The 12500-nt window shown below is 34.9% G+C and overlaps 1 protein-coding gene across 1 annotated transcript in view; it reads left to right on the forward strand.

Annotated features, from left to right (window-relative positions):
- Window positions 1–2371: 2371 nt before the first annotated feature.
- LOC142344075 (uncharacterized) overlaps window positions 2372–12500 on the forward strand; it is a 31732-nt gene continuing 21603 nt past the window's right edge. The window contains exons 1-2 of the mRNA XM_075395557.1: window positions 2372–2767; window positions 5935–6258. Of these exons, the coding sequence (XP_075251672.1) occupies window positions 5964–6258 (295 nt within the window). The 5' untranslated portion in view covers window positions 2372–2767; window positions 5935–5963. The remainder of the gene's footprint in view (window positions 2768–5934; window positions 6259–12500) is intronic.

Raw genomic sequence — 12500 nt, forward strand, 5'->3', positions numbered from 1 at the left:
TTTAAGACGTGACCATCAGGGGGTTTGAGGTGGAACCACTCTTCGATGAAAGAGAGGTAACTGAACTATTAGAGGAATGCTTACGTTATCTGGAAAAGAATCAGACATATTGTGCTCATAAAGATGGCAAAAAAAGGTATGGGCATAGAAACTGCAGTCAAATAAGAGTTGCATGTTTCATATAGCGTAGACAGTCATCAAACAACCCCATTAAACAGATAGAGATAGTGCGAGAGCTCAATTTGAAGACAGGAAGCATGCGACGATAGTTTGTCAAGACAACGGAACTCAAGATTATTTTGGTATCGAACCTCGTCTGAATACGATTTTGTTTTGATCACATATTGAACAACTATTTAACCTTGAACAATCTCAACAAGAGTTTTTGAAACCAAGACAACACGAGGTAAATTAAAATATGGCTACTAAATACATCAATTTTTGGCTTAAAGCAGGCAACTATGAACAGGAAAAAAGAACTGGCAAACTTTCTACTGAGACAGAGAATAATTTTTTTTGTTTGCAATCATTTTTGCAATCAGAGAGAGCAATCATTTTTTTGTTTGCAGAAGAAGAACTTAAAAAGAACGTTTTATTATTTTTCTTGGTTGACATCATTTTCGCTTCAAGAAAGTTGACAGTGACCTCCGGCCCCAAAAGAGATCTGGAAACTACATTCCTTGTGGACAAAAAAGGGAGATTTCACTGGTTTCTTAGATTACGAATCTAAAGAAAGGAGGCTTAAATCACAGTTGACCAGGAGCCTTACCTAGAACAAATGCTTGCGGGAGCAAACCAATAATTACAAAGCTTCAAGCATTTCAGCATTTTTGTTCTTCAAGTTGTCACTCATTACAGAACAAATACAAAGAAGTTGATCAGACGATATACACAAACTCTATGGGATCTTTTCTTTATGTGGCTGAACATTCGAGATACTATGAACACAGATAACGTTTTTTGTTGACAACTGAAAGCACCCACAGATGAACAATGGCAGTGTGGAATATTGTTGGAACTTACCTATGCTATAGAATGCATATTTGAAATTGACAGGAACTGGTCTGGAGATGTAAACAACAAGAAATCGAAGGGCTACTATTTTTAACTCAACGGGCTCGGCGTAGAACTGAGCTGCCGCATAAAGAAGCAGACCTCAGTTGCCTTATCTTAATCATGGTAGTAGTTCGGGAGCCATTGAACCTTAAACATTTTATGGGAGATTATTTCCGCTTTTAAGAAAAGGTCCCCATAGTAATTGATGAGGACAATCAGAGTTCTATCAAGTTTTGCCGAAAACACAGTCATGCGCAAAAGAGGAGCGAACACATTGACATGAAGTTTCACTTCATTCGGTACAAGGACTAGTATGGGAAAATTTATTTTTATTTGCGTTCCCATAAACAGCATGGCATCCGACATCAATATAAAATCATTTCCAGGCTCAAAGGAGAAATCATTCCGACTCGTTTTGATAGGAGCAGACTCTGCGCATTCATTTTAAGGCTGTGTTGGTGTGTTGAAAATTTATTTCTAAACGATCTATACGTAAAGAAATGGTTAGGTTTATGCTAAGGTTCATGCTTTCTAATTTCGATAATTAGCTTTAGCTGCTGTAAGATATGTGATGTTGCACATTCCAATCGTCCTTTTAGAGTACTTATATTGTTAAGATACCCATGGAATTAGATCTAGCTCCGAGACTTTCTAATAAACTAACCAGATTATTTCAGGTTCACGACTCCCACTATAAATCATGTGCTGTGATTAGATTCATATCTTGGTTTTTCTCTTCAAAAACACATTTAATACGGAAATTTTTTGATCTTCTTTATCTCACAAATCCAAATCACCATGGCGATCTTTTAATCAGATCTCTCCAGTAAATCTCTAAATTCTACTGTGAAAGTCTTTCTGTTCTTCTCACATTCTTTATTATTTCATTTTTCTAAATTAGCTAAAAACGCTTTTATACCACCTGAGATTGCTCATAACCCAACAGAAAAAAAATAGTTTATGCAATGGTTTAAGAAATGATTGCATCCGAGGCGGCTTTGGGAGCACGAAGTTGGCGTATTCTTTGTCCAACTTGGATTTTATCGTAGGCCCGCATCCAAGCCTTCACTTCTAATTAAATCATTATTTAAAAAGTGTTCTAGGATCAGGCGACCATCCTCCAAACTATGGAGTGTGATCATGACCTCACCCCATAGTTTGGAGGATGGTCGCCTGATCCTAGAACACTTTTTAAATAATTATCTAATTAGAAGTGAAAGCTTGGATGCGGGCCTAATCTTTGGACTGAAGCATGATCTGACCAGACACCATTTATTCGAGGCTGGTCTGATCAGAAACCATACTTTTCAAAAGGGACTGATATGAGGCCTTGTCTTTCATATCAACGTGGGTTGTAATCGATATGTCAAATACTGAAAAATTACTAATCCTGCTTTAAGACAGACCTTTTGTACAGATTTATTTGCGGCGGTGAATTTGGCCCTGTTGAGCTGGACTACTTCAACAGTGAACATAAGTGTAGATGATGCGAGTGGATCCGCGACTATATCTGACATTGTGGCCATTTGTGCCTCTACATCCACTGACTGTTCTTCTCTCCACCCACAAGTCAACCCATCTCCCTCTGACCCTGGGTGGATATCCCACTCTGGACTGCAGTCTGGCACCGCCTTCCAAATCACTGTCAACAAATCCACACATGACGGAAACACTGATGTGCTCCTCTTCAAAACCATCACATTCTGCACAGGTTGCGCTATACAGACTCACCCCCCCCCCACACACACACACACACACACACACACACACACACACACACACACACACACACACACGCATGCACACATACGCAAGCACTTCCTATAGTTTTGACAAATAGTTTTTCAATTTTGAGTGAAAAACTTTTATGAACATTGGCTGTCAAATTCAATTATCCGAACATAGTAGACACTCATTGTTCCGTTCCAATACCACTTAGTGGTGGGAGGAACTATATACTCAATTGAGTTTCTTTTTTTGTTCAGTCATTTTTGGCCGATCGATATATTCATATTAGAGAATCGTCATTGGTTTTCTTAGAAAGCTCAACAAGCGCAGAATTTGAAATTCAAAAGATTTTTTAAGTTTCCTTTTATTCGAGTTTTAAACTTTTCGCGAACAATTCATATTTTCGTGGGATTTTGGTCAACTTTAGCGTAATTTCTGCTCAATTTTAAAACTTTTTTTAGCAAATTGTTAATTCAAAATTGTTTTTTGCAATAAAATATAGAACAATTTTGTGTTTCTAAAAGACGGGCTGCGATTTAAAAAAGCTAGTTTTAGTCTCATTGGGAAGTTTGAAATCTAATGAATGCGAATTCTATTGGAGAGCTGTCGTTTTATTTCTTTTCACAAATTTTTTCGCTTTTCTCATGCCATCCAGAGACAAGTCACGTTTGGTATCCAATTTGCATTTGTGACAAACAACATTTACGATCAGATGTGGCCCAACTATTGTTTAGTTTGTCTTCAGTGAATTATCGCTCATGGATTTTATGGCTTCAAAAAAGTGTTTTCGTAAATTTTAATGAGTTTTTGTGTTTTGCCTGCATTTGATGCAATTTTGTACTCCTATGAATTAGTCTGATTTATGGATAGTGCAATTGGTTATGTTAAGAAGAATAAGTGAACTTATCCCTTTTTAATGCATACCTAATAACTGCTATTACTTTGAACAATATTTTTCGGAAAAGAAAAGTTTGAAGTTTACCCGATCTCTAAATTCATTTCTGTGAATTTGTAGGTCAGTCCGACTAATGAAGTTCCCATATGCTTAGTATTGACTAAACTATTAGTCTGATTAGCAGTTTTGTTTTCCAATTTTGGATGTTAAGACTAGGTGCTACGAGTTTTCCTTAAACTTTTTTGATCTTTAATTTCTGTTTGAAATCTTGGTTTTTTTAGGTCTTTTTAAGCTATCACAATGTTCAAAACTCGCATTGGCGTTGTAAAGAGTCTTAGTTGAACATAAGGAAGATTATCAAGGGAGAGCTTGTGGTTTAATGGCTGCGAAAACTCCTTGACTTCAAAGTTTAGTGATTTTTGTATATTGGTTAGTATTTGTTTTTTTAATAGCCGCACAGCGATAGCTGGGGCTGTTATCGGCCTTCCCTTGGTTCTGTTTATTTTGTTGTCGCGATTTTGGTTACGACCATATGACGTCACAATCACTTCAAATCTTTTGTGTTCATTCGTTCTGGCAATTTCAACTGAAGTGCGTGTGTAACGTAATTTTTCACTCTTATTGGAGCGAGTTTTTTTGTTCATTCGCGTGATTAAATTTTTGGTCACACTTGACTTACCTCACTCTAAAAAATGACTTCCTTACTTTGAAGTTGACTTTTATTTACTTTAATTCAAAGAAATAAGGTCAAATGGGTGTGTGTCACTCTAATTGAAGGTTATTTGAGAGCAACTAATAGAGGCAGCAAAAAATTATACAGATTTTTAATCAAAATATAACATATCGGCCTTCAGTGAAAAGACGAATTTTTTGCTCTGTCTTTTTTACTGTTTTTTTTAGACAGCAGATCTACAAAGCTTTTGCGGCTATTTTCTGGCAATCTGCCAGCTATGTTTTTAATATTAGTTCATATTTGATGAAAAGTCACATCATCGCAATACTTAGAGATCGAGTGGTACTGAAAAAAATTAGTTTAAGATATCCAAATTTTTTTCCTGATTAACTTTCTTAAAAATAACTTCGACACTTTCAACTCGCATTGTTTGATCTCTTCTTTTGCCTGTAATTAATAGCCGCGTCCTCAATTCTAGGTAGCTATTATAGCGCTCCTAAACTTTTTTTACTTCGTCTAACAGACTTTTGTTTCGTCTTACCCTGACTTCTTGGAATTGACTTTTTCAATGACCTAACTCACTCAAAAAATGGCTTCTGAACTCACTTATGGATCTTTAAACTATAAAATTTACTTGTTAAGGTTAATAGTGTGCATCTAAGTAGTGCCAAGCATATATGCCCTAATTCTTGATTATTAGAGTCTTGAGTTTTTGATTTCTAATATAAATTTTGGGATGTTCTCCGTTTGTGCCCCCAGTACTTTATGCGCCCCCCAGTTACAGAGCACGTGACATTACATAGTAAGTCATTATGTAAAAAATATTGCATGTGCATCTGAGGGGTGCAAATAATATGCACCCACTAAGCTGAGGGGGCACAAACGGAAAAGAAACGGCATTTGAATTGTGTCCTGAATTGTGTCCTGAAATTGTGTCCTGAATGTGCCGAATTTGTGTAACAAAAGTGTTCAAAATTTATGAATTCCTAAGAAAGCTGTAATTTAGCACGGAAAGTGTCGAAACCGTGCAATATAGTTGCTTAAAGTGCTTAAATTTTGTAAAGAAAATGTTGAAAATGTGTCAGAAGAGTACTAAAAAAGCTGAATTTGTGTGGGGAAATCATTGAAATTAAGTAGGATAAGTGCTGAAACTTATGTAAGGAATGCGCTGACAGTCGCTGAAAAAAGAATGTTGGAAGCCGAAAAAATTTACATAATTATCCGTTTAATGTGTTGACATGTGCTGAACTTACGAAAGAAATGCGTTGGAAATTCAGCACATAAAGCGGATGATTTTGTAATATTTATCAGCTAACGTTAATAGACAATAAGAGCCTTCAAATCCTATTTTTACCTATGAAAACGAACAGCCACATTTTGAAGATTATTATATTAATAACAATGCTGATTAATTTATTTAACATTTTAGAGCATGTAGATATCTAACCTTAGGGTTATAGTCTGAGTAATTTACATGTTTAAAAAAAACAATTTTTTTCCTCATCGTCTCTCAGTGCATTTCTTACTTAATTTTCAGCGAAAACTTCAACCCGGAGATCTAATCAAAGATTTTGTTTTTCAGTTCCCCTGCTTGCACTTGAGGATTTCACCATGACACTTTTGAACTCGACTTCTCTCTCATTTGCCCTTAAGTCGACCACTCCCAATTTCGACAATGGAACAGTGATAGTGTACAACTCCTCCTCCGATGGTCAGTTAGCAGTGCGTGAGTTTAGCCGAAGCTCCTTCCCCTACTACTTGTACAATCTGCCAATTGAGAATGTCGGCGACTCAGTCATCATGCACTTCACATTCTCAGTGGGAGAAAACACTGACTGTGGGGAGGGGGCTATCGTGACAAGCGACCCTGAGCTTGTTGTGGTGTACACTAACACTGTTGACAGCGGTTAGTGAATTAAGAAAACAAAAGTTTCAGAGACTGAATCAAGTTGAATCCAGAATGGAAGTGTTCTATGCGTCGGAAAACAAATAGATAGAGTGTCTGGGCAGATATCAAAGTTATCGAAATATACTGCTAATCCACTAAGCGACCACAGTAAGTGTTTTCCACAAGGGAAAATAAAAATACGTATACAAAATGACTTGGGCTCAACAGTGGGGATAAATTTAAAAATGTTATCTGGGCGGTAATCAGAAAAGAAATTAGCAAAAGAGTGTCCTGTCAAAAAGCAGCTTTTCAATGTACTTCAAAAAGAACTGCTTATCAGAAAGAAAAATATTTTTGGTCGAATTTCTATACTAATACGGGGATCCTTAAATGAAGAATAGATATTTTTAAGGTTAGAATTTTTTAAATTTGATTGGAAGAGTTGAAAAATTTATGAGACGCAAAGATAGCAAAATTGATCATTTTCCGCTTTTTTCCTCCTGCAAGAAAACATTTTCACACGCTGACCGGTGCATTTTGAGATATTTGTAAAACAAACTGACAGCTATTATTTTGTTATTATCCAGGACCCTATCATCCACGGCTGTTGCTAACAAAGCTAATTTTTCAGTGAAGTACCAATTAGATTATTAATAGCCGCCTCAGCTTTTCAGCCGGCTATTATAGCGCTCCTATTTTTTTACAATTCAAACAATTTGAAGGGAATATTGGAAAGTTATCAAGTATAAAGATAAAGTAATATGTTGGGAAGTCTCAGGTTGTTCTCTGTGTGTCCTCTTTTTTGTATATCAGTACTTCAGGATGTAACAATTTTTTTAATAGCCGCACATCGATAGCTATTATTGGCCTTCTCTTGGTTTTTTTACAACTCAACGAATTTGAATTGTATTTTAAGATCTGTTCACACATTTTCATGATTTTTGAAGTCAAATTGGAGAAGTGATTTTGGTTACACCGAAACAGGAAGTGGAACGAAAAAGCAAGTGGTTTTGCAGGTGTGAAAATTTTTTTGCTCTTATTTTATTTTAAAGTAGAGTGAGAAAACGGTGTTTGAACAAAAATTCGCTTTCTCGCTAGTGGTTTTTTGTTCACATGCGGCAATTTCGTTCTGATTTTTATTCTTTTTTCGGTTTTTTGGATTGGACTTTTTTCTAAATGGTTTTCCCAAGGCATTCATAGTTCATTTTAGGCCTAGTTTGTCGTCTGAACCAAATTTCTATTTCTCGCTAATGGTTTTTTTGTTCACATGAGGCATTTTTGCATTGATTTTCTGTTTTTTTTTCATATATTTTTATCTGATTTTTCAGAAATGGTTTCCTCAAATCCCCGATAGTCCGTTCTAGGTCTAGTTTTTTGTTTAGTCAATAAAAATTCTTTGATTTGTACGTCAGAACTTGTCCTGCTTTGTTTTTTTCTTTCGTCGATTAAAAATTTTTTGCTGTACCTCATTTTGCCGCCTTTTCGACAATTTGCGTGAAATCTTTTTGACTTCTGTAGGCTAGTTTCACTCTTCTCTCATTTTGCTAAAAATGTGTTTTTAGACAGCAGTTGCTCAGCAAAACAGTTCAAAATGAACAGAGTCAGTATAAAAAAAAACGAAATCAGAAATAGAAACGGGATAAACCCATTAGGCCCGATTTTAGATGCACATTACTCAAACTTTGTTCTCAGTTACCATCTATAATGCTTATTGGTATTGATACAAGCCCTTGTGTGGTCTCACTGCGAAACAGGAGCATGTTCAGCTCCAAAGTGACACCAAAATAGTTCGCACTTTAAAATTGTTTGTACAAAAATTATTTTTTTTTCACTAGTTTTTCTCTTCTTTCAATCCCAATCTTGGTTATGGGAAACAACGGCGGCTATTTTCCGGCAATCTGCCGTGTATGTTTTGAAAAAAAAATGTCATTGATTTTCATGTACTGGTACCTATTGAAAAACCGACTGTTAATCAAGGAAAATCATGCCTTGCAATGGAACCTTGCCAATGAAAAAAAGTATCGGGTTAGACTACGGCACCAGTAACGGAGAGACTAAAATGGTGTCACTGTATCCTCTTAAACGGAGAAGTTTTGCAGACACCAAAAATGGGTTACAGTCGAGGGAGTTGGCTATCAACTTATTCTACTTAACCGGCGCCCTAAAATAATGTAATTGTTTGAAGTCTTTTTCCAAAAATTTCAACAGTTGAATTATTTCCAAAAGCCAAAAATCCAGGAAAAAACTTTTTCATCAATCAATCCGAATAAGAGAAATAAAGAAAAAAATGATGACTGTATAATCTCTCAACTGCTCCCAAATTATAGCCTCGAACTTTTCCCGCTAGAACGCTTTTTTGTCGGTTTCATTTATCCCGAAACACAACGGCCACGGGAGAACTGTTTTTTTCATTAATAGTGAGTTCCGAAAAGGCTCTCAAATAATTTTTTGGTATATTGGTAAGATAAAACCAAAAACTATCAATTTACAAAATGTTGCACAAAAAAGTTTCCTAAATATCGGAATAGTTGGGATACTTTTTCAATTATTTCCTCTAGTGTGTTTTTAGTTTTCAATCTTGGGTAAAACGATTCCAATTTCCTTTTTTGCATCAATTTTGTCTCTCTATAATTAAAATGCTACCATCATCTTCTAACTAAAGATTCTACCAAAAATTTCTTATTCTTATTATTGGTATGAAAACCAAATAACTGTGTATACACTTAGCTGCGCTGTTCTGCAGATCGTTATCACCCTATCCAAGGTAAAAATACAGGACAAACATTTTTGAAATTCTTGGAGAAAATCTTTATTAATAGCCGCACAGCGATAGCTGGGGCTATTATTGACCTTCTCTTGGTTTTTTTTGCGACTCGAAGAGGAGAATTGGTTTTCTTAAGGTTTTTTTTACCGCAAGTACTATTTGTTCAGGCGCTGTTTTGACCTAAAAGCGAAAGTTGCGTAAAATTGCCGCTTGAACTTTTTTTTTCTGTGCGAGAAATGTTTTTTGATTATGCGCTGCGTTTAAAGAATAACTTTTTGAATTAAAGGTAGTTTTTGACTGAATGGCGCATATAGATAACCGTTTTTAGCCGTTTTTCGTCTGAGTGGCCCAGTTTGTTTTGCTAGTAATTTATTTTTGTGTAAAAATAATTGTTATTTGATGCTATAATGAAATTGCCACATTGTTTTTCAGAGCCTGAAAATGCGTTTCAAATTCAAATCAAAATTGGCACATGTTTTTTGATTTTTTTAAGTTATTTATGGCTTTTTTCAATTAATTTCTTCATTTTTGTATCTTTCAGTCAACTTTTTGTCAAAAATCAGTTATTATGACACCTTCCCTTTGATAATTGATATACTCGACGCCTCTTTCTACCTCGATGTAATTTTGTTTCATAAAATTGTAGATAAGCTTCTCCGACTTTGGTAGTTTTTTTTCCTATTTTTGTCAGTTGTTTGTTTGTATTTTGGTTTTAATTAGTAAAAAATCTTTTTGTGCTACATGAGAGACTTTAATTTTGTTTCAATAAAAATTCGATCATTTTTTGGCGTTAAGTTTTTGAAAAACAGTTAAATTTTTTTCATAAATGCATTCTTATAAGTTATTGACCATTTTTTGCAAAATGTTTCAATGTTTCGTATTTTTGAATTATTGCCTTTCGTTTTTTGTTTTGTTCAAGATAATGCACCTTTGTCTGGGATTGCTCGTTGTCTTTTCTTAGTCTCGAATGCTGATCAATGAAATGTATTTGATTTTCTTGATTTTTTTAATTTCATTTTTAACTTTCAAAAATCAAAAGTTAGTCTTTTTAATACGGTGTTGCCTATATTATGTCCATATTCTTCATATTCTAAAATGTATCTTTCTAGCTTAGTCCTGGCACCTACATTTATATTCGTTACATTGATATTTTTAGTTGTAAAAATATTGAATGATTGCAGCTTTTTCTTAGATTTTCGTCATTTCTTTGGTTTGCAATTGATTTCATTCAACATAAGACAGTTCAGAGAGTTCACTAGAAAACATATTCCAAAACTTTTACTTCTTACTATTTATTGCAATTTTCTTCTTCCCTTGGTTTTGTTTTTAAACGATTTTTCGCCTTTGAATTTTTTCTGTTGCTTATGTCTTTTCTGTGGTTAATTTAATTTTTGAATTAGTTTGATATCTTGTTGTCTAGGAAATCCAACAAGGCAGAAGTATGTGTTGTTTTTGTCTTAAATGCAGTGGTTACAAATCTAATTGTAGTGCTTTTCTGATTCTTAAATTTTAATTGTAACATGGTTTCTAAGATTATTTTCAGCCGTTTGCTTTTGCGATTTTTTCGATAATAGAATCATGAATTATTTGAGGGCAATTGATAGCCCCGTCACCTTATCATAGGTTTGACCATTTTTTTTATTTCGTTCTTCTTTTTTAATGTTACCAAACGTTTTCAATAATAAAAAATTTTGCTTATCAGCCTTCAATGAAAAGACTATTTTTTTTGGTCTGGGTCTGTCTTTTTACTGTTTTTTGAGACTGCAGATCTACAAAGCTATTGCGGCTATTTTTTGGCAATCTGCCAGCTATGTTTTTCTAAATTTTTAGTACAAATTTTTAAGCCTTTCCCCTAATGAGTATCAGAGATGCTGCCAAATTAGCAGTTACCAAAATGGTTAGTTTCCAATGTTCTTAGAGGGTAAAACGACGGAAATGACAAAAAAACTATAAGCCACAAACTTTTCTGCTGCGCATTCAGCTTTTTTGCAGCTTTTTTTAAACAGCATGACCAAAATGCACGTAATCACAAAATACTTGTTATATTGTCAATGCATCTAGCATATCTTGAGGTGAGCTTGCCGATAAAATGAACCTCTGGTTGCACGGATATATTGAAACCCAAATTGCATTATCTACCCTAAATTTTAATGAAAGTCTGCATAAATTTTCGCTAAAAAGTCTCTGTGGAGTACAACTTCCTCGAAATGATCTGAATTTATTGTATAGGGGTGGTAATGGTAAGTGATATAGCGCACCCTTTTGGTTTAAGTAATACGGTAAACTATTATTGAGTCGAAGAGATCGGACAGACGCAAAAAATAAACAAATTTAGGAATATTGATAATACTGAAAACAATGCTGATGCCTGGACTAACCCGTTTTGTGATTAAAAAGACAAGGTGAAATCAGGTATATAAGACAAGGTTTTTATTCTGAGATCATTAGCTCTCTTGAACAAACTATAGAGGAGCCATGTGGGAAATATTTATTAATAGCCGCCCTCATCTTCTCAGCCGGCTATTATAGCGCTCCTATTTTTTACAATTCAAAGAATTTGAATTGTATTGGGGCGCTGTCTTTTTTTTAAGATCTGTTCACACATTTTCATGATTTTTGAAGTCAAATTGGAGTAGTGATTTTGGTCACGCCGAAACAGGAAATGGAGCGAAAAAGCGAGTGTTTTTGCTGCGTGAAATTTTTTCGCTCTAATTTTAAAGTAGAGTGAGAATATGGTGTTTGAACAAAAATGCGCTTTATCGGTAGTGATTTTTTGTTCACCTGCGGCAATTTCACTTTGATTTTTACTGTTTTTTTCGATTTTTTGGATAGGATTTTTTTTCTAAATGATTTTTCCAATCCATTCATAGTCCGTTCTAGGTCTAGTTTTCTGTTTAGTCAATGAAAATTCTTTGAATTGTACGTCAGGACTTGTCCTCCTATATTAAAAACGTAAACAGAAGCGAGATGACATAATGAGAAAGAGAATTGAGAAATGGAAAGAAGGCGATAATTCCGCCCTTTGTTGTTAAGAGGCACTACCAAACAAACGTTATGTAGATGTAGAAAATCATTGGGGGAACTTGACGAGCTAAATCAGTTTGCTTTTAATTTTACGGTGCTACAAAGATTGTAGCCATCAGAGGGTTTTACATCAGTAAAAATTGAAAACTCTGAAACAGTTGAAAAAACTTCAACACACAGTAGAACAATTTAACAACCAGCTTGAGGACGTCGGTAGCTTAGCTCATCAGTTCGACTAAAGATTTTGTTTCTCCAGAAAAAAATGAACAAATTTATATTATTTATGTGATTAAAAACAAGAATAGTGAAAGAAGTGTTGGATACTGCACCTGGAGAGGGCCGACGACGACGCCAACAGGTCTACACAAGATCCAGTGTTCTTGGATCTAATGTTACTCCAACACGCAACTACCAGTCACTGCTAAATTTAGTCAGTGCACCGCCTCCTTCAGACAATAACGTGTACAATCAA

This window comes from Convolutriloba macropyga, chromosome 8, assembly GCF_964194025.1.
Source record: "Convolutriloba macropyga chromosome 8, txConMacr16.3, whole genome shotgun sequence".
In the NCBI taxonomy this organism is placed as follows: domain Eukaryota; kingdom Metazoa; phylum Xenacoelomorpha; order Acoela; family Convolutidae; genus Convolutriloba; species Convolutriloba macropyga.